General features: G+C 43.6%; 1 protein-coding gene across 1 annotated transcript in view; it reads right to left on the bottom strand.

Annotated features, from left to right (window-relative positions):
* The window catches only part of LOC141147985 (uncharacterized), a 691,676-nt gene that overhangs the window by 544,452 nt on the left and 125,755 nt on the right, over positions 1 to 21,469 (bottom strand). The window contains exons 12-13 of the mRNA XM_073635140.1: positions 7,026 to 7,373; positions 3,576 to 3,866 (exon numbers count right to left, since the gene is read on the bottom strand). Of these exons, the coding sequence (XP_073491241.1) occupies positions 3,576 to 3,866; positions 7,026 to 7,373 (639 nt within the window). The remainder of the gene's footprint in view (positions 1 to 3,575; positions 3,867 to 7,025; positions 7,374 to 21,469) is intronic.

Here is a 21,469-nt window from a genome sequence, read left to right as displayed (position 1 = left end):
ATGTAAATGGGGGGGGGGGTCTTGCAAATACAAACATGAGTGTTCACAATGTTCAGGATCCCACCGTTTACTCAGGTATTTCAAAGGGAATGCAAATTTTCAAAGCTCACAGAGAGATAATTACGCAAAAAGCTTATACTCCAGTGAAGCATGCAACAATGGTTGGAAATATATCCAGACCAGGAGACAGTCAAATTCCTAACTGAATGTTTCTCAATAGGTTTTCCTTTGCCAGTATATCAAGGAGAAGGATATGAACTGGTTGAAAATTTAAAGTCAGTTTCTAGTTATGCACATATAGTTAAAGAAAAATTAAATAAAAAATTAAGGAAGGTAGGATATCTGGTCCTTTTTCTTTCCCGCCTTTTACGCATTTTAGGGTTTCTCCGTTAGGCATCATACCCAAGAAGGAGCCAAATTCATTTTGTTTAATACACCATCTGTCATTCCCTAAAGGTGGCTCTTTAAATGATGAAATAGATGCTGAAATGTCATCAGTATCCTATTGCACATTTGAAGATGCTATTCAGCACATTAGGAAATTTGGCAGAGGTGCGCTGCTAGCAAAAGCAGATATAAAGGCTGCTTTCAGGCTGCTACCTATTAACCCGGCTGCCTTCAATCCCTTAGGCATGTATTTTGAAGGCAGCTATTACTTTGATAAGTGCCTCCCTATGGGATGTGCAATATTATGTGCATATTTTGAAAAATTTTCAACCTTTTTACAATGGGTGGTTAAATTTGAGTCTGGTTATCAAGGTATACTTCATTATCTTGATGACTTATTGTTTATTGGCCCAGCTAGGTCCCCTATTTGTTATTTCATGCTACAGCTGTTTAGTGCTGTTGCCCTGCATTTTTGTATCCCTTTAGATAGTGAAAAAACTGTATTGCCAGCCACGGTAATTTAATTTTTTAGGTATCAAGATAGACACGGAAAAGCTTGAATTTCAGTTACCAGAATCAAAAATCATTCAAATTAAATCCTCTATTGCTGTATTGGTTAGGAGAAAAGAAATGTTATTAAAAGATCTCCAATTGTTATTAGGCCTTTTGGCGTTTGCGACCAGGATCATGCCGGTTGGCAGGATCTTCTTGCGGCGCTTATATTTAGCCATGTCAGGTATAAAATCACCATTCTCTCACATAAGATTAACAGCTGATCTCAAGGAGGATCTGTTAGTTTGGCAAAATTTTTTTGACATAAATAATGGTCGATCATTTTTTCAGGATCAGTTTGTGTAATCCTCTGACCCTGAATTATATACTGATTCTGCAGGTTCTTGTGGTTTCTCGGCTATTTGGAAGACACACTGGTGTTGTAGTAAGTGGTCAGATAGGTGGGAGGCCAATAAAGTCACCAAGAGTATAGTAGTTTTGGAACTATTCCCGTTAGTGGTAGCGCTAGAAATATGGGGTTAGCAATTTGCCAATAAAAGAATCCTGATTAATTTAGATAATAAAGGAGTTATATATGCAGTGAATTGTTTGTCAGCCAGATCGATTCGGGTGATCAAATTGCTAAGATACCTTGTTTTTCTATGTCTTAAATTTATAATTTGGCTTAAAGCCAAACATGTGCCAGGGAAGGGGAATCAAATTGCGGACGCATTGTCTCGATTTCAGGTATACAGATTTTGTCAACTCATGCCAAATGCGGACAAGAAAGGTTACCAGTGTCCGGAACATCTGTGGAGCCTGATTTAGAGGTTCTTACAAACGCAATAAGACATTCTGTGGCGGAAAGTACATGGGTTGAATATTCAGCCGCATGGCACAGGTGGTTCAACTTTGCTAGGGAACTTGAGATACAATTTGATTCTCCTTCTGAAACAGATATTCAGATGTTCCTTTGTAGTTTAATGGAATTAGAACTATCTCACAGTCACATTGTAAAAATCTTGGCAGGGATATCCTTCTTCAAGTTAAAAAAACTTACCACCATGTACAGCATTTTTTTCTATTAGGCAGGCCCTTAAAGGATATAAGAAGAGTCATTCCTCTCCAGATGATAGGAGAGCTATTTCAATTCAGTTATTAAAAAAGTTGTTAGTGTGTTCATCGAATTTTGAGGCCGTGCTATTTAATGCTGCGTTTGTTCTGGCTTTCTTTGCCAAAAAACAGAAAGGGAATGTCGGGATTGATGAAGCAGCATGTGATTGTCTATGAAGCTGGGATAAGATTGTTCATCCCAGTCTCTAAGACAGATAGGTCAGGAAAAGGTAGTTGGGTATCTCTAAGCAAATGTGGGGATGGGGAGATATGTTGTGGCAGGTTATCTAGATATTAGGCCATTAAGGGAGGGAAATTTTTTGATCCATGCGGATGGGTCCCCTATGACTAAATATCAGTTTAATTTCATATTGAAGGCATGCATGAAAAAGTTGAATTGAAATCATTTTAAGTTTACATGTCATTCTTTCAGGATCAGGGCAGCTACAGAGGCTGCTAGGATAGGATTGGATGAGTCAATTATCAAAAAGTTGGGTAGATGGGAGTTTCAACGTTTCCAGATTTATGTCAGACCTGATCTTTTTCTTTAATTCCAGGCAAGAGAAGATACGGTATGTTTGGATCCTGGGAAATTCTTTTGTTTACTGGGCCAATAAAAGAGCCAAGAAGCGTTGCTATTCGTCTAATTCGTCTATGGATCAGGAAAATTTTCAAATATTATGGAAAGGAATTAGAGGTCTACAATGGTCTAATTTGTTTTTCTATCTTTCCAGATTGATTGAGTTATGGCCAGCTCCTGGTGTGTTAATTGTCCACCTAGGGGGAGGAAACGATGTCTGCAAAACAAGAACTCTGGATCTCATGTTTATGATGAGACGGGATTAAGGTTAGCATTCCTGAATACCAGAATTATATTTTCAGAATTAGTTCCTCGTCTAATTTGGCTTCAGGAAGCCCATTTAGGAATTTGTAGAAGATTAGGAAACATTTGAATAAACATATGGAGAAATTTATGCCATCCCTTGGAGGCTTTTCATATAGACATACAGAGTTAGAGGGTGGTTTCAACGGTTTATATAGATCAGATGGTGTTCATCTGTCAGAAATAGGATTATACATCTTTAATGTAGGATTGCAGAATTGCATTGAATTGGCCGTGGTTGTGGGGTAGGCCGGGTTTAAAATTTCAAACCCGGCATGTGGGGACTTTGGTTTGAAAATATTTGGTATGCTCGAGTCCTTTAAGACTGAGCTGTTTTAAGTTTATTGTTGAATTTGATGGATTTTATGAATTAATAAAATTATCAAGGGTATTATTATTATTATTTATTGATCTGAATACACCAATAAACGTGCCGCGGCCAATCTTTGCCAAAAAAGTTGTTTGTGTTTATTTAAATAGGTATTATAAGTTTGCTATTCGGGGAGGGTAGGTGCGTCCTGCATTTCCATGCATTGATCAGTGACTACACTTGTTTGGCTGTAGCTGCTGATTATTGGAAAGTTTTCCCACGGGTCCCTTCAATGGAAGTCAATTATATAATATGACTATATCACTTGTGTATTATTAACTAGGATGTACTTTTCTACAAACACCATCTTATGCTGTACTCAATTATTACCTGATGAATTCAGTATAATACTCGGAGGTTCTTTTACTGATTGATGCTCCCAGGTGACATAGACAGGAAAGCAGAGAGGTCGGGGCAATGTGCACACACTGATAACATCAAATGTTTCACCATCCGCAGACTGTGCTGGTTGGGAATAATCCATTAGCTTGGTTTGTGATTCTCCTGCGCTCCATCTGATCTTTATGTCCGGAGGGTAGAATCTCTTCAGAGTCAGCGAACATTTCACCTCTCCTGAATCACTGAGGAAGAATCTCACCGGCTCTATCATCTGCGGAGCCACTAGACATAAATACAAGAAAGATTACCAGTTTCCAGTATCACATAGACAAATGCATTGTGTAATACAATAGTGTCTGAAGCCCAAACTCATTTATTTATTTTTTCTTTTAGTTTTGGATAAGCCAGTGAAGGGTTAGAACCTCTGGCATTTGATTCTTTGTAGTTGTCTTCTTTCCCTATTTGATCTGGTGACCATTGTCTATGGTACAGGAAGTAATGGGAAACCCAACATTGTATAGTTCTTACTGAAACAGATACAGAGGTAAAGTCTTCTAATGGAGACACTTGTTCTGGTGACAGCTGTCTAAGGGTCGCCATACATGTTACAAGCTGGCCATACAATCTTTGTACAATCAACTTTAGATTTTCCAAAACAATATAATAAGAGAACCTACTTAATCTAGCCAATTAATTTTTATCCAGTTAGACAGGCCATTGCACTACATAGTTGTGGGAAGATCTAAATCAGATGTGTGTGGGGAGCTTAAAGGGGTTTTAAACCCTCCGGATTTTTCACCTTGATGCATTAAGATGAAAAACCTTTTGTGCTGCAGCACCCTCACAGAGTCCCCCTTTTTCTTGCCTGAACCGATGGTTCCAATGATGGGGATGGGCACAGCAGCTCCAACCGCTGACTCGGATCCTCATTGGCTCCCGCTGCTCTCAATCAAATACAATGACACGGGAGCAGGGGAAGGGGCTGAGTCCTGCTGTCTGTGTCAATGGACACAGCAGCAGGACTTGGGAGCGCGTCCGCACGTGTACCCCCATGGAAAGCGGCTCTCCATGGGGGCACTCGAGAAGAGGAGGAGGCAGGAGCACCATGGGGGGACCCCAGAAAATGAGGATCGGGGCCACTCTGTGCAAAACCCTTGCACAGATGAGGTAAGTATGACATGTTTGTTATTTAAAAAAAATAAATAAATAAAACCTTTACAATCACTTTAACCACTTAAGCCCCGGACCATTTGGCTGGCCAAAGACCAGAGCACGTTTTGCGATTCGGCACTGCGTCATTTTAACTGACAATTGCGCGGTCGTATGACTCGGCTCCCAAACAAAATCAATGTCTTTTTTTCCCCACAAAAAGAGATTTCTTTTGGTGGTATTTGATCACCTTTGCGGTTTTTATTTTTTGCGCTATAAACAAAAAAAGAGCATCAATTTTGAAAAAAACACAATATTTTTTACTTTTTGCTATAATAAATATCCCCCAAAAATATATAAAAAAAACATATTTTTTCCTCAGTTTAGGCCGATATGTATTCTTCTACATATTTTTGGTTAAAAAAAAAATCGCAATAAGCGTATATTGATTGGTTTGCGCAAAAGTTATAGCGTCTACAAAATAGGGGATAGTTTTATGGCATTTTTTATTAATAATTTTTTTTTACTAGTAATGGGGGCGATCATTTTTATCCTGACTGCGAGATTATGGCGGACACGTCGGACAATTTTGACACATTTTTGGGACCATTGGCATTAATACAGCGATCAGTGCGATTAAAAATGCATTGATTACTGTAAAAATGTCACTGGCAGTAAAGGGGTTAACACTAGGGGACAGTGAAGGGGTTAAGTGTGTCCTAGTGTGTGTTCTAACTGAAGGGAGATGGGACTGTGCAGGGATGATAAAAGATTGCTGTTCATACTCTGTATGAACAGACGATCTGTCATTTCTCCCCTCAGAGAATCGGAAATTGTGTGTTTACACACACAGATCCCAGTTCTCCGTGTGCCCCGAGCGATCGCAGGAGCCCGGCGGTGATTGAGACCACCAGGCACCTACATCAGCTCGGGGCGAGTGCCTCTGGCGGCGCACATGGGCCTTCTAGTGGCCACAGGGTGAAGAGACGTTACATAATGTAATTTCGCCCAGCTGTGCCATTCTGCCGCAGTACAACTGCGGCGGCTGGTCGGCATGTGGTTAAGAGGGGATTTTTCCATCACTTTGAAGGGATTTCCTGTCACTTCCAGTTGAGTCTCTTCCTAATGGAACAGCAAAAAAACCCTTTCCACACCCAGAACTAAAAAGGAAAAGGTTTGGCTTTAAATATTCTTATGCCCTGTATATACGATCGGACTTTGATCGGACATTCCGACAACAAAATCCACACTGTCGCACAAAGTTGTCGGAAAATCCGATCGGTCTGAACGCGGTGACGTAAAACACGTACGTCAGGACTATAAACAGGGCAGTAGCCAATATCTTTCTTCTCTTAATTTATTCTGAGCATGCGTGGCACTTTGTGCGGCGGTATTGTGTACACACGATCGGAATTTAACCAATCGGATTTTGTTGTCGGAAAATTTTATATCCTGCTCTCAAACTTTGTGTGTTGGAAATTCGGACGGAAAAAGTCAGATGGAGCCCACACACGATCGGAATTTCCAATCCGATCGCACTTTTTCCGTCGCAAAATCTGACCGTGTGTACAGGGCATGAGAATTAGAATTCCAGGTGTGGCAATTTGGAGCAATGTTGGTATGTTTGTGCCATATCTGAGGGATCACTGTGGTAGACACTGTTACTACTACAGCTGTATTGTCACTTGCTCAGCACTGTCCTCATTCAAGCATACTGTACATTTCTAAAATAATGCAAAGCGTTCCCTGATTGGACAAGGTGGAGAGATGGGGAGGTGATGTCACAAACTCCACCTTTTCCAATCAGAGAAGACTTTACATCCATTGAGAAAATGCAAAGTGTTCTCTGAATGGCTCACATGCCAAGCTAATGACCTCCTGTGTTCAGTAAGCAGCAGGGAAGCCGCCACGAGACCCAAAACTAATGGAGATCAGTGTGGAAGCAGAGCCTACTACAGAGATTTCCAGCTTTCATGGGGACCCCACAGATATGGTATAGTATACTGTACATACTTACCTTGGTCCAAGCTGGAACAATGGATCTATGTAAAAATTGCCATATATCAATTTCAGCTTTAGGTCCAAGTGTATTGTATGTGTAATCAAGCATATATTGTCACAGTTCTGGACAATTCCCAGGATTCAGGTAGCCAATTCACTTAAAAGATTGCAGCTGAAGGCTAAGAATCAATTTTGTTGTCACTGGAAATGCTTTCTGAATTCTGTGTGAATTTTTCTCTTCCACCATTATAATATTCTAAGAGCTGTTGGTTGTCAGTTTGGAGAACTTACCTGTAATTTGTAGGGGTCCTATTCTTCTCTCTATATACTGCTCCAGACTTGGATGCTGCACTCTGCAGATGAACTCTGACCCCTGATCTTCTGGCAGTGTTGGGGTGAAGAGCAGACTGGCTGTACAGCTGTATGTGTTATCTGATTGTCTCTGGTGTTCACTGAGTACTGTCTTGTATTTATTGTTATCAACAGCAACAAATCTGTCTGTCCCCATCATCTTCTTATACCATTCCACAGTCAGATCCTCAGGGAAATATCCAGAGATTTTCACTTGTATTTTGGACTCAGTGTTGAGTTTGAGGTCAGATGAATTTAGCTCTTCAATGTGTGGATGCCAAGGAAGATCTAAGGAGTAATCCAAATTAATTAATCCAAACAAGGAAGATATTATAATTTATACAAGCACATGTTATAATGTATTTTACAAAGGCTGTATTATGAAAATTTATATTGTTCTTTAAGGATTATGAATTTTTTCACACTCAGCAGAGCGCTCAGAGAGATTATTTAGATATCAGTTGGTCCTTCTGGTAATCGCTCAGAATGGTGGAAGTAGTAATGCTGGTGAGTGCATTCCGCTATGAATTTTAAATCCCTAAAGCGGAACTTTACCCATAACAAATTGATAAAAAATAATTCTCTTTAGCAAGGAACATACATTCCAGAACAAAAACCATTTCCGCCGCCTTACGTTGCTTTCCTTGGGCTCTCCCGTCTCCCCGGATCGGCTTTGATCGTCTCTTGGCTATGGTAACCCAGAAGCGATGACCTGACATCCCTTATGGATTACCTGGATGTTAACAGCGCCATTTAAATTTTTTTTCATTTGAAAACACTGATCCTGGTGTTTTGAATGCTTTTAAGGGCAGAGGAGGGATTTGGGGTCTTATAGACACCAGATCTCTCCATAAAGAGTACCTGTCATTGCCTATTACTGTCACAAGGATGTTTAGATTCCTTGTGACAGCAATAAAACTGGTAAAATAAAAAATAAAAGCAACAGTCTAAAAATAAAATATAAATTGTAATTTAAAAAAAAATGTAAACTCCCCCCGTCCCCCCGTACTCATGCACAAAGGTCCTGCACACACACAAACATCAACTGCCCCACACATGTGAGGTATCACAGCGAAGGTCAGATGATGAGCAGTAATTCTAGCACCAGATCTCCTCTGTAAATCTAAAATGGTAACCTGTAAAGGCTTTTAAAGCATCACCAATGGATATTAAAATTTACGGTGTTAGTCATCATTGCACTGAAATGCGCAATTTTAAAGCGTGACATGTTTGCTCTATTTACTCGGTGTAACATTGTTTTTTATAGTTTAGAAAAAAAATTGGGTTATGTGCTTTTTTGCATTAAAATTCAAAAAAATATTGCATTTGACAAACCGCTGCGCAAATACCGTGTGACATAGAAAATTGCAAAACCCACCAATTTATTCTCTAGGGCCTGTGCTTTAAAAAAATACATATAATGTTTCAGGGTTCTAAATTATATTCTAGCAAAAAATACTGATTGTTACATGTAAACAAAAAGTGTCAGAAAAGGACTGGTCTGAAAGTGGATAATTATGCCACCAAAATGAGTGTGCGCTGTAAATTGCCTCCAGCATTGTTCCTGTTTCTTGTTGCTGGAGGTTGACATGTTGCTGAAGCCCAGAGCCCCTGAGCAGCAGTAAATTTTTAGTCTGTCAGCAGATCGGCCTCTACAGTGCCAAAAAATAGAAAGCAACTGAGCATGTCCAGAGGAGGGTAAGACAGTGTATTACTGGATTTTAAGAAAGTATAGTCATTTATTTTTAATGTTTTACATAGCTATATCTGCAAAAGGGGCCAGCCTGAAGTGATCTAACAGGACTTAATTTTCTAAATTAAAGTTCCACTTTAGTTTTGCTGGATCCTTAGTCCTCCAAATACACACAAATACACTAAGTGCTCGTAACTAAACATCCCCACTTGTAATGTGTGTTGGATTAGCCCAGTTTGTTACACACATTGGACAGAGCCAGAATCACTGACGAGCCCCCACAACCTTGTGATGTGGGAACTTTGATGGACAGCTTGACAGGGTGTGTAGGAGAGATCATGTCCTAATATACTGTATTCAGAGATACAAACAGATGATGTGTGGTGACATAGTGAAGTCTTCTGACATTGACAAAGATGACATCTCCCATGTTTAACATCTTTTCTACCATTCTGCTAATGGGAAAGTTTTTACCAGTCACAAAAGTGAGAAAAAGACTCAGGACTTTTCTTTGCCAAGCATATCCCAGCTACCGCCTGTCTCATCTATGGAAGGAACTTGTGTTGCTAAAATAGCAATAAAGATGGACAGCAGTGCAGAGAATACACAATTGGTGCACTTTTTCATCTTTTTAATATCTAAAACAGTGGCTGATGTAACGAGTGTTATACCACATATATCATCTTTCCTGTATACAACCCCTGGAGGGTGCTAATGAGAAGCCTGTAAATGGGATCCACGGAAGGCTGCTACATCTATGGGGGCCAATGAGAGCCCAAATTCTATACTCCATTCCCAGTAGGACACGATCTCCTTGGAGTATGTACAGCGGGTAAATAAGTACTGAGCACGTCACCATTTTTCTATGTAAATATATTAGTAAAGGTCATATTGACATAAAATTTTCACCACATGTCGGTAACAACCCATTCAATCCATACATACAAAGAAACAAAAAAAAAAATAGTTCAGAAATGAAGTTATGTGTAATAAAATGGAATGACAGGGAAAAGTATTGAACACACTAACTAAAATGTATTGAATACTTAGTAAGAAAATCCTTTGTTGGTAATGACAGCTTCAAGATGCCTCCTGTATGGAGAAACTAGTCACATGCGTTGCTCAGGTGTGATTTTGGTCCATTCTTCCACACAAACCGTCTTCAGATCTTGAAGGTTCTGTGGGCCTCTTCTATGAACTCTGATCTTTAGTTCTTTCCATAGATTTTCTATTGGATTCAAGTCAGGTGATTGGCTGGGCCGTTCTAGGAGCTTTATTTTCTTTCTTTAAAACCAATTGAGTTTCCTTGGCTTTGTGTTTGGGATCATTGTCTTGCTGAAATGTCCTCCCTCATTTCATCTTCATCATCCTGGTAGATGGCAGCAGATTTTTATCAAGAATATCTTGGTACATTTTTCCATTCATCCTTCCTTCAATGATATGAAGTTTCCCAGTACTGTATGCTGAAAAACAGTCCCACACCATGATGTTCTCACCTCCAAACTTCACTGTTGGTATGGAGGTGTTTTTGGGGTGACGTGCCATTTGACCTCTAAACATGGTGTGTATTATGGCATCCAATTTTGGTCTCATCTGACCAGATTATATTCTCCCCGTATTTCACAGTCTTGTCTAAATGTTGTGCAGCAAACTTCAAATGAACTTCAACATGCTTTTTCTTCAGCAATGGAGTCTTGTGTGGTGAGTGTGCATACAGGACATGGTGGTTGAGTGCATTACTTATTGTTTTGTTTCCCTTTTTACACCTCCCTTTCTTCATGTGTTCAATACCTTTTCCCTGTATCATTCCATTTTATTACACATAACTTCATTTCTGAACATATATGTTATGGTGTCTTTGTATGTATGAATTGCATGGGTTGTTACCGACATGTGGGGAACATTTCATGTTAATAACACCTGTAGAAATATATTTACCTAGAAAAATGGTGATGTGTTCAATACTTATTTTACCTGTTGTATGCATTCACCAAGTTTGTGTGGATTTCTCAGGGACATTCCTTTTTTTTCCCACACAGCCTTAAAAAAAGGAAAAGATTTTCTGGCTTCTATCCAAAATGACCTGACTGTGTATGGCTATGACAGGGATATTAGAATATAAACGCCATTATTAAAAGGATTGTTGTGAACGCTGTTTATATTCTTTACAAGTAAAACAGGCGCAGTGCAACAGTACCTCTATAGAGTATACCTTGATAGTCCAGGGGGGTCAGAAACTATATATAATGATTATATATATAGAGAGACTGGTCTGTCAGGGCTGCCACCAATGGGACCAGAAGCAAGGTCCAAACAGGCTGAGAAGAAACAAGGAAAATGGGGCGCCTCCGAGTATGTATCAATAAACATTTATTATAAAAAATAATATCCACTCACATGGAAGATAGCATATCTGCATTCAGGCATGTCTCTGGATGAGAGGAGAGGAGAGGGACTGCAAGATTCAGCATGTCCACAAACGGCTGGCGAATCCACATAAGATGATGTGAGGTGGTGGGGCACAGCGGTTCTTCTCCTTGGCACACAGAACTGAGATGTGATGGCATGTAGAAGCATCAAGGCATGTGTGGGTTCAAGTGGAGGGGGAAGGAGGACGCCGGGTGCTGTCACAAGCAGTGCCGTGATGACTCCTCTTCTCTCATCCAGAGACATGCCTGAATGCAGATATGCTATCTTCCATGTGAGTGGATATTATTTTTTATAATAAATGTTTATTGATACATACTCAGAGGTGCCCCATTTTCCTTGTTTATATTCTGCAACTTGTCCACATTATATAAAGATAGAGAGTTATTAAATCTTTACATAACAATCAAGTAAACTATTGAAAATAGAAATATAGAAATATAAATTGTTTTCTTTTTCAGTACCTGTAAAACTGGAGCTTGAAAAAGTGCTCACACTTTTATTATAGTCAGGGTCTGCAGGGGTCACAACTGCAACCCAGCCCCATTCTGCAGGGGGCCTCCCCCCCTCCCCCATACACCTGGATAGGAGAAGCGGCGGGGCGGCTGCATATAGCAGAATCGATCTCTCCATTTTCCTCCTGCAGCCACTAAATGCCTGAGGGAGGGAGAGGAGGAGAATCGGCATTCATCGGCTGTAGGAGGAAAATGGAGAGCTCAATTCTGCTATATGCAGCCACCCCTGCCGCTTCTCCTATCCAGCTTCCTTCTGCTGCTCCCCTTGTGCTCTTTCCCGGCCCCCCCGCAGCTAAGTCAGAATGGAGAGCAGGGAAGGGGCTGCTATATGTGTCATTTACCTTCCTTTCCTGAATGGAGAGTCAGTGATCTGTACCGATCACAAACTCTGTCCATTCATAACTGAGGCATAGTAAACTGTGTTTACTATTCTTCAGTTTGTGAATGAACAGGAGGCTCTGTACAGATGTATTCCTGTTCATCCATTCGGTGCAGCTGAAGCTGCAGAGAAGGGAATTAAGGGCTGTGTCCTCAGTCTTCTTTCTCTGTCTCAAAGGTGGAACATCAGAGGTCTATTTAGACCTATGACACCTCACCAAAGCCCCCCAATGGGGCTCCTAAAAAATGGTAAAAAAAGAATAATATATTATTGTAAAAAAAAAAAAAATGGTAAAAAAAAACAAAAAAAAAAACACTACTGACAACTAGTGTTCCGTCACCGGGCCCTGACTGGGGGTCAGGTTGGGGCCTTCATGGTTTCTTACACCGGGGCCCTGAAGGTTATAGTTACGCCACTGATTACAGTCAACCATTACATACATTTATTTCCTTATTGGTGTAAACTTTAATGTGGTTGTAAACCCTTACAGACCACTTTTTGCTACAGGTAAGCCTATAATAAGACTTACCTGTAGCTACCCAGGATATCTCCTAAACCTGCACAGTTTAGGAGATATCCCCTGTATTTGCATGTGCCAACGTCATCTGCACATGCGCACTGAAGGAAGCTGAAGCAATGGCACGTACGTGCCGTTTGTTTCAATAAGTGTGCTGTTACCGGCAGCTCCCGCACGCATGCTTGGGCGTGATGTCATCACAGCTCCGGCCAATCACAGTGCCGGAGCGCAAAACCCAGAAGTAACTCCCAGGAGTGATGTCGCCGGCCGGTGTTGTGTATGGGCAACGCAGCGAGGGGTTCAATCTCAGGTGAGTATTACATAATTAGCTAGTATGCTATGAATACTAGCTCATTATGCCTTTGTCTTGCAGGTGTTAGTTTTTTTGGGGTTTTTTCAAAGTGGGTTTACAACCACTTTAAATACCAGTACATTTTTTACATTTTTTTGAACATGTTTAATCTGTTTAGCCTGTTTTATCAGCGTTTTACCGTCGGATTTGCTGTGCATTTTGGCCGCTTGCGGGGCACTTTTACCCCCCTGCTAGCAGCTGAGAAAGGGTTAAAACCGCCCGCAATGCGCCACAATAGCGGTGTTTTGCTGGCGGTATCCCATCACTGCCCCATTGATTTCAATGGGGAGCAGCGGTGGAGGAGCGGTAAACACACCGCTCCTTCACCGCTCCAAAGAAGCTGCTGGCAGGATTTTTCCTGACGTCCTGCCAGCGCAACGCTCCAGTGTGAAAGCCCTCGGGCTTTCACACTGGAGACAATGGAGCAGCTGTTTGAGGGCGGATTGCAGGCGCTATTTTTAACGCTATAGTGCCTGCAAAACGCCCTCGGTGTGAAAGGGGTCTTAAGTTCAGTGATCAATATGTTGATCTGGTAGAAGACATCCCTTCTCTTTCTTTTTAACAGTCTTTGTGTGGACACTTGTGCTAAGAGGTGTATCCATCACTCAGCTACACTATATTGTCAAAAGTATTGGGACGCCTGCCTTTACACACCCATGAACTTTAATGGCATCCATAGGGTTCAATATTGAGTTGGCCCACCCTTTGCAGCTATAACAGCTTCAACTCTTCTGGGAAGGCGGTACACAAGGTTTAGGAGTGTGTCTATGGGAATGTTTGACCATTCTTCCAGAAGTGCATTTGTAAGGTCAGGCACTGATGTTGGATGAGAAGGCCTGGCTTGCAGTCTCCACTCTAATTCCTCCCAAAGGTCTTCTATCGGGTTGAGGTCAGGACTCTGTGCAGGCCAGTCAAGTTCCTCCACCCCAAACTCGCTCATCCATGTCTTTATGGACCTTGCTTTGTGCACTGGTGCGCAGTCATGTTGGAACAGGAAGGGGCCATCCCCAAACTGTTCCCACAAAGTTGGGAGCATGAAATTGTCCAAAATGTCTTGGTATGCTGACGCCTTAAGAGTTCCCATCACTGGAACTAAGGGGCCGAGCCCAACCCCTGAAAAACAACCCCACACCATAATCCCCCCTCCACCAAATGGTTTTGACCAGTGCACAAAGCAAGGTCCACAAAGACATGGATGAGCGAGTTTGGGGTCCACACCGCATCTCCGATCCTGGTAAAGAGCCTCTGACATAGGCTCTTTACCATGTGATCAGCCGTGTCCAATCACAGCTGATCATAGTGTAAACAGGAAGATCGCAAGTATGCATCAGGAGCTTACCGATCCCTGCTGGCTACTGTGCTCGGAGCGCATGCTCAGCTTGGTAAGTAGTTTACACAGGGCCGTATATATGAGGTCGCTCAGCATTAAGGCCCACCTGCCGAGAGGTCACATATATGCGCACTGTCAGCGCCAATGGGATAACATTTTTATTTTTTCTGCACCTGCAGATATTTTTCCATCACAGCCGATCATCTCGGCAGAGTTAAAATCGATTGAGAGCTTACTTAATCACTTGAATGTGGGGGATCTTTGCTTTGCAGTGTTTATTCAGTTCAATCATTTTACTTGCATGAATAATTGATACATATTTGTATGATTATATTGATACATTTGGGGCCACCTTTTGATCCTGGGATTAAAAAAAAAGACAATTTAATCCCTAGACCAGGAAGGGGAACTGTCCTTCCTGATGCATACAAGTGTTTGGGTTGGTTTACAACCTTCTGAATTAGACCCCTTTCACATGGACAGAGCCCGTTATGTTCCTTGGGCGGCTGGGAGTAAACAGACTCCGCTGTCCGTTTACACCTGTTTGTGCTCACATCCAATCCGCCTAGACAGAGGAGTACAGATCACCTTCCATTTCTTTTTAGTGGACCGGAGGTAGGCAGATCCAAAAGGGTAAATGGGCAGTCTCATACGGTCCCCCTGAAAGACTGACAGGCTGTCCTCATTGGACTCTTTAGGGCTGATTTACGAAGCATTTGCGCCATGACTTGCGGTGCACGCCGATGCGCAAATTACATTTTCGTATTTACAAAGCATTTGCGCCAGTAACACAGCGCAGTCCCCCATTTATTATTCTCTTCCCGGCGCACGGGAAGAGGTGATCTGTACGCCACTATAGACCTGGTGCACGGCATCTTTAACTTCAAATTTAAACAAGCTGGAAGTGCAAATAATATGGGGATGATGTGGGAAAGTGTAGTACTAACTGGCCAAGTCACAAATATGGCCAAAATAGAATGGGAAAGTGACTTTTTCTGAACAAGCCGTCAGCGCCAGCAAATACATTTAAACTGCAGGAGGTGAATTTATACACTGCGCATGCTCAAACGGCATTTGCGCTTGTTCAAATACTTTAGTTCAGTGCGCCGGCAAAATATTAGTAAATGTCAGGCAACGTAAAAGCATTTGCATAGGTTGAACGGGCGCACCTCTAGACTTTTTTTTTTTATCGCTGGTTCACTTCATGCGGCTTTAATGAAATGTCGGCCTGGCAATACACATAAGAGTTCATTGATGAAAACAGCATTGAGAAAACAAACAAAATTCAGGAAAAAAAGCGTGGGGTTCCCCCGAAATTCAATACCAGGCCCTTCAGGTCTGGTATGGATATTAAGGGGGACCCCACGCCAAAAAAAAAAAAAAAAAAATGGGGTGGGGTCCCCTGAAAAATCCATACCAGGCCCTTCAGGTCTGGTATGGATTTTAAGGGGAACCCCGCGCCAACATTTAAAAAAAAATGGCGTGGGGTCCCCCTAAAAATCCATACCAGACCCTTATCCGAGCACGCAACCTGACAGGCCCCAGGAAAAGAGGGGGGGACGAGAGAGCGGCCCCTCTCCTGAACTGTACCAGGCCACATGCCCTCAACATTGGGAGGGTGCTTTGGGGTCCCCCGCAAAACACCTTGTCCCCATGTTGATGAGGACAAGGGCCTCATCCCCACAACCCTTGGCCGGTGGTTGTGGGGGTCTGCGGGCAGGGGGGGCTTATCGGAATCTGGAAGCCCCCTTTAACAAGGGGACCCCCAGATCCCGGCCCTCCCCCCTGTGTGAAATGGTAAGGGGGTACAAAAGTACCCCTACCATTTCACAAAAAAAACTGTCAAAAATGTTAAAAATGACAAGAGACAGTTTTTGACAATTCCTTTATTCTTCTTTATTCTTCTATCTTCTATCTTCTTTCTTCTTTCTTCTATCTTCCTTCGGTTTATTCCTTCATCTTCTTCTTCTTCTGGTTCTTTTTGTTCTTCCTCCGGTTTTTCTTGTCCAGCATCTTCCTCTGCGGCGGCGTCTTCTTCCCTTCTTCTCCTCGGGCCGCTCCACATCCATGATCGCATGGAGGGAGGCTCCCGCTGTGTGACGCTTCTCTCTTCATCTTTTTCTCTTCATCTTCTTGTCTTCATCTTCTTTTCGGGCCGCTCCGCATCCATGATGGCATGAAGGGAGGCTTCCGCTGTGTGACGCTTCTCCTCTTCTGACGGTTCTTAAATAATGGGGGGGCAGGGCCACCCGGTGACCCCGCCCCCCTCTGACGCACAGGGACTTGACGGGGACTTCCCTGTGGCATTTCCCGTGACGTCAGAGGGGGGCGGGGTCAACCGTTATGTAACCCCGCCCCTTCTGACGTCACAAGGAATGCCACAGGGAAGTCCCCGTCAAGTCCCCGTGCGTCAGAGGGGGCGGGGTCACCAGGTGGATCCTCCCCCCGTTATTTAAGAACCGTCAGAAGAGGAGAAGCGTCACACATAGCGGGAGCCTCCCTCCATGCCATCATGGATGCGGAGCGGCCCGGAGAAGAAGGAAAGAAGACGCCGATGCTGTGGAGGAAGATGCCAGACGAGAACACCAGAGGAAGAACCAGAAGAAGAAGAAGGAGGAAGAAACCAAAGGAAGATAGAAGATAGAAGAAAGAAGAAGCATTTAAATAAAGGAATTGTCAAAAACGGTCTCTTGTCATTTTTTTTACATTTTTGACAGTTTTTTGTGAAATGGTAGGGGTACAAGGGGGAGGGTCAGGATCTTGGGGTCCCCTTGTTAAAGGGGGCTTCCAGATTCCGATAAGCCCCCCGCCCGCAGACCCCCACAACCACCGGCCAAGGGTTGTGGGAATGAGGCCCTTGTCCCCATCAACATGGGGACAAGGTGTTTTGGGGGGCTACCCCAAAGCACCCTCCCAATGTTGAGGGCATGTGGCCTGGTACGGTTCAGGAGGAGGGGGTGCTCTCTCGTCCCCCCCTCTTTTCCTGCGGCCTGCCAGGTTGCGTGCTTGGATAAGGGTCTGGTATGGATTTTGGGGGGGACCCCACGCCATTTTTTTTTAAATGTTGACGCAGGGTTCCCCTTAAAATCCATACCAGACCTGGAGGGTCTGGTAAAGATTTTGAGGGGGACCCTACGCCATTTTTTTTTTTTTAATTTTGGCCGGGGTTCCCCTTAATATACATACCAGACCTGAAGGGCCTGGTATGCAATTTAGGGGGACCCCCCCACGTCATTTTTTTTTTAAATTTTGGTTCGGGGTTCCCCTGTGGGGAATTCTCATGCCGTTTTTATCAATGAACTTTTATGTGTATTGTCGGACCGGTAATTCATTAATAGCCGCAAGTAGTTTTAAATGACTTTTTTCCTTTGAAATGTCATTTTGCTGTCAGACTGTTCTAAACACAGGAAACATGCGCCCCTTTACAGGCATACTATAGACACCCCCAGGTACGAAATTTAAAGGAATATTACACTTTTATTGTTTTACTTTAAGCATTATTAAAATCACTGCTCCCGAAAAAACGTCCGTTTTTAAAACTTTTCTTTTCATCGATCCATGTCCCCTGGGGGAGGACCCAGGTCCCCAAACACTTTTTATGACAATAAGTTGCATATAAGCCTTTAAAATTAGCACTTTTGTTTATTCATGTTCCCATAGACTTTAACAGTGTTCACGTGTTCGAACAAATTTTTTGCCTGTTCGCAAGTTCTGGAGCGAACCGAGCAGGGGGGTGTTCGGCTCATCCCTAATTGCCGGACCGACATTTCATTATAGTCGCGAGTAGTTTTAAATAACTTTTATTCCTTAAAGTGGGGTTCCACCCAAAAAAAACAAAAATACCTCAAAAATTCTAAAAAAAATAAAAAAAAAACAACATTTGGATATCTTTTTTTTCCACTTACCTCTAAATGCCTGTTGCTAGATGGTCCCTCGTAGTCTGCCTCTTCCTTTGCCTGGGCTGGTGACATCACTTCCCCCTCGGCACAGTAAGGGCTCCGCTCTGCTCCCTCCCTCCTGTCAATCATCTGGGACCCATTACAGGTCCCAGGTGATTGAGCGGCCAATCACGGCGCGCGACACCGCTCGCGCATGCGCAGTGGGTGCCAGGCTGTGAAGCCACAGCCCGGCGCTCACAGTTGAAATGCCGGCGCCGACGAGCAGAGGGGGAGGGCGAGCGGGGCTTCGATCCCCCGCATCGCTGGACCCAGGGACAGGTAAGTGTCCAATTAAAAGTCAGCAGCTGCAGTATTTGTAGCTGCTGACTTTTAATTTTTTTTTTTTTTTGACGGCCCCCCTGGGTGGAACTCCTCTTTAAGGGCCAGTTCGTACCACATGCAGTCCAGTGCGTTTTTTTTCTGCATCAAAAATGCACGGAAAGTAGGTTATATGATTTTCAATGGCATAGTTCACACCAGTGCTTGCAGTTCCAGTGCGTTTCCAGTTCCCAAAAAAAAAGTAGAACATGCTGCATTTTTTATGCACTGGACTGTACTGGAACGCTGTAAAATGCACCAAAAACGCACTGCAACACACTTGTCCTTATTTAAGGTTAGGAAAAAAGATGGGGGGAAAAAGCACTGGACTGCATCAAAAATGCACCAAAAACGCACTGGAACTCATCAAAAACGTGCATGCAGAAAAGCACCTGGAACGCATCCGGACTGCGTTTCTATGGTGTGATCTTGCCCTTAGGGCCCTTAGGGCCAGTTCACACTATAGAAACGCAGTCTAGACGCCTTCCAGGTGCTTTTCTGCATGCACGTTTTTGATGCGTTCCAGTGCGTTTTTGGTGCGTTTTTGATGCAGTCCAGTGTTTTTTTCCCCCCTTTTTTTTCTTAACTTTAAATAAGGACAAGTGCGTTCCAGTGCATTTTTGATGCGTTTTACAGCTTTCCAGTACAGTCTAGTGCAGAAAAAATGCAGCATGTTCTAGTTTTTTTCTGGAACACACTGGAACGGCAAGCACTGGTGTGAACTATGCCATTGCACACCATATAACCAAATTTCCATGCATTTTTGATGCATAAAATATGCAGTGGACTGCATTGGTGTGAACTGGCCCTTAAGCAATTTGGCATATTTAAAGGCATTTCTCCTTGTTTCGTTTTTGGGGTTGTCCAATTGCTGACTGATATATGTCCCTTAGGGTGGGACCTGGGCCCCATACCCATTTTATGGCCAATAACTAGAAGATAAGCCAGCCAAGTGGGGACTAGTAAAATTGCCAAGTCAGTTCCCTTAGACTGCAATGGTATTTGTTGTATAACTTTTGCACAATAGGCTCTTTAGTTGCCCCCCTGGACTGGGGGGTGTTTTGTCCCATCTGTCATTTTGGTGCATGCTGGATGATGTGCTTAATTTTGGACAGGGGGGTGGCTTATTTTGTGCTAGCTGCTTCTGGGTTGTTCTGGGCATGCTCAGGGAGTTTTTTTGGTGGTGCTTTTGTGTGTGAACAGCACTTGGATGTTTCTGGGCATGCTCTGAGTGTGTTTTTTGGGTTAGTAATTTAAGGACATCCTTAAAGTGGAGGTTCACACAAAAATTGAACCTCCGCTTTTCTGAACCCTCCCCCCCTCCGGTGTCACATTTGGCACCTTTCAGGGGGGAGGGGGTGCAGATACCTGTCTAAGACAGGTATCTGCACCCACTTCCGGCATAGACTCCCACGGGAGTCTACGCCCCCTCCCGTCCCCACCGCGCTGTCTGCTGGGACACACACGGGTCCCAGAGACAGCGGGGACCAGTTAGGGAACCGGGAAGTGAAGCCGCAGTGCTTCACTTCCTAAATCCCAAACAGAGAATGTCACCGGCAGCACCCGAGGAATGAGGGACGATTCGGTCTCAGGTGCCGACATCATTGGACCCTGGGACAGGTGAGTGTCCTTATTTTAAAAGTCAGCAGCTGCAGTATTTGTAGCTGCTGACTTTTAAAAAAAAATTTCCTGGTGCCTCCATGGCAGCAAACCTGTGATAAGCTCCGCCCCGGAGTCCTCCCCTCAGGATAGTTAATACATTATAAAAGTAACAATCATACCCCCCAATAGCATTCTCCTTTTTTTTTGGATAGTGTCAGTACGTGCCTTGCCTCTGCCTTGTGCAGCTTCCGTCTGGGTTCAGGCCTCTCCCAGATGCAGTCCCCTGTCTTGGGTTGCTAACAGCACGGATAAGTGGGGAGCCCCTTCTGAAGGTCTTTTGGGGCAGCGGCAGCTTCCTAACCAGGAGCAACAGTTCTGCTTGTAGGCTTAGCTGGTTTTCTGCAGGTGGCAGGTAGGGGCTCTTCTTCTGAGCCTTCTTTTCTTTATATTTCTCTTATAATGTTTGTTTCATTTATCCAGCGTGTTTTCTCCTCTGTCCATGCTTCCCCTAAGGCGGCAAGCACCGGTGTTCTGCCATATAGTGTCCTCCTATCGGATAGTGTCCGCTCCGTACTGCGCAGGCGCAGCGCTTGCGCAGTATGGAGCAGAAGGAGATGCCGAAAATGTCCGAAGTTGATCAGCTGACCATCAGCTGTACACGGCGCTTCTGCACTTCTTAGCGATGGCAGTGTAAGAGGGCCCCTCGCGGGCTCGCTTCGCTCGCCACGCTTCGGGCACGGCCTCGCTGCGCTCGGCAACTATATATTCTCACTCTATGTCCACTTGGATAGTAGGGAATGATCCTGGACATAGGGTGAGAATAAAAGCGCAGGCGCCGTGTACAGCTGATGATCAGCTGTTAAACTTCGGAGACTTTCGGCGTCTCGTTTGTCCTCCGTACTGCGCCTGCGCAGTACAGGGAGGACACTATATGATAGGGGACTGTATTTGACAAGACACCGGAGCGCGAAGCGCCCAGGGGGGGCAGTGTTCTGACCTCAAGCGGTGTCTGATTGGCTGAGCGGGTCACGTGACCGCTCGGCTCAGGTGCTAAGGGATGAAGCCATTGGCGCCATATTGTTTATGGGCAAAACTCCTGGCTCCCTCTCTATTGCTAGGGGGCGGAATTAGGGAGGGGGAATAAGCAAACTCGCCTCCCCCTTCCCTTATTTAGGTATTCAGGGTGTAGATAGCAGCAGGCTCTGAAGGGAGCAGGTCCTGCCTGCTCTCTTGTGGGCAGCAGAATAATCTTAATTGTAAGTAGTTTTTTGTGTGCGGCTTAAAAGAAGAGTCCTTCTATTGCTAATTATTAA

The sequence above is a fragment of the Aquarana catesbeiana genome, linkage group LG06 (assembly GCF_042186555.1).
Source record: "Aquarana catesbeiana isolate 2022-GZ linkage group LG06, ASM4218655v1, whole genome shotgun sequence".
NCBI classification, from domain to species: Eukaryota; Metazoa; Chordata; class Amphibia; order Anura; family Ranidae; genus Aquarana; species Aquarana catesbeiana.
Note: the sequence above shows the minus strand (reverse complement) of the source record. Positions and strands in the feature narration are given on the sequence as shown.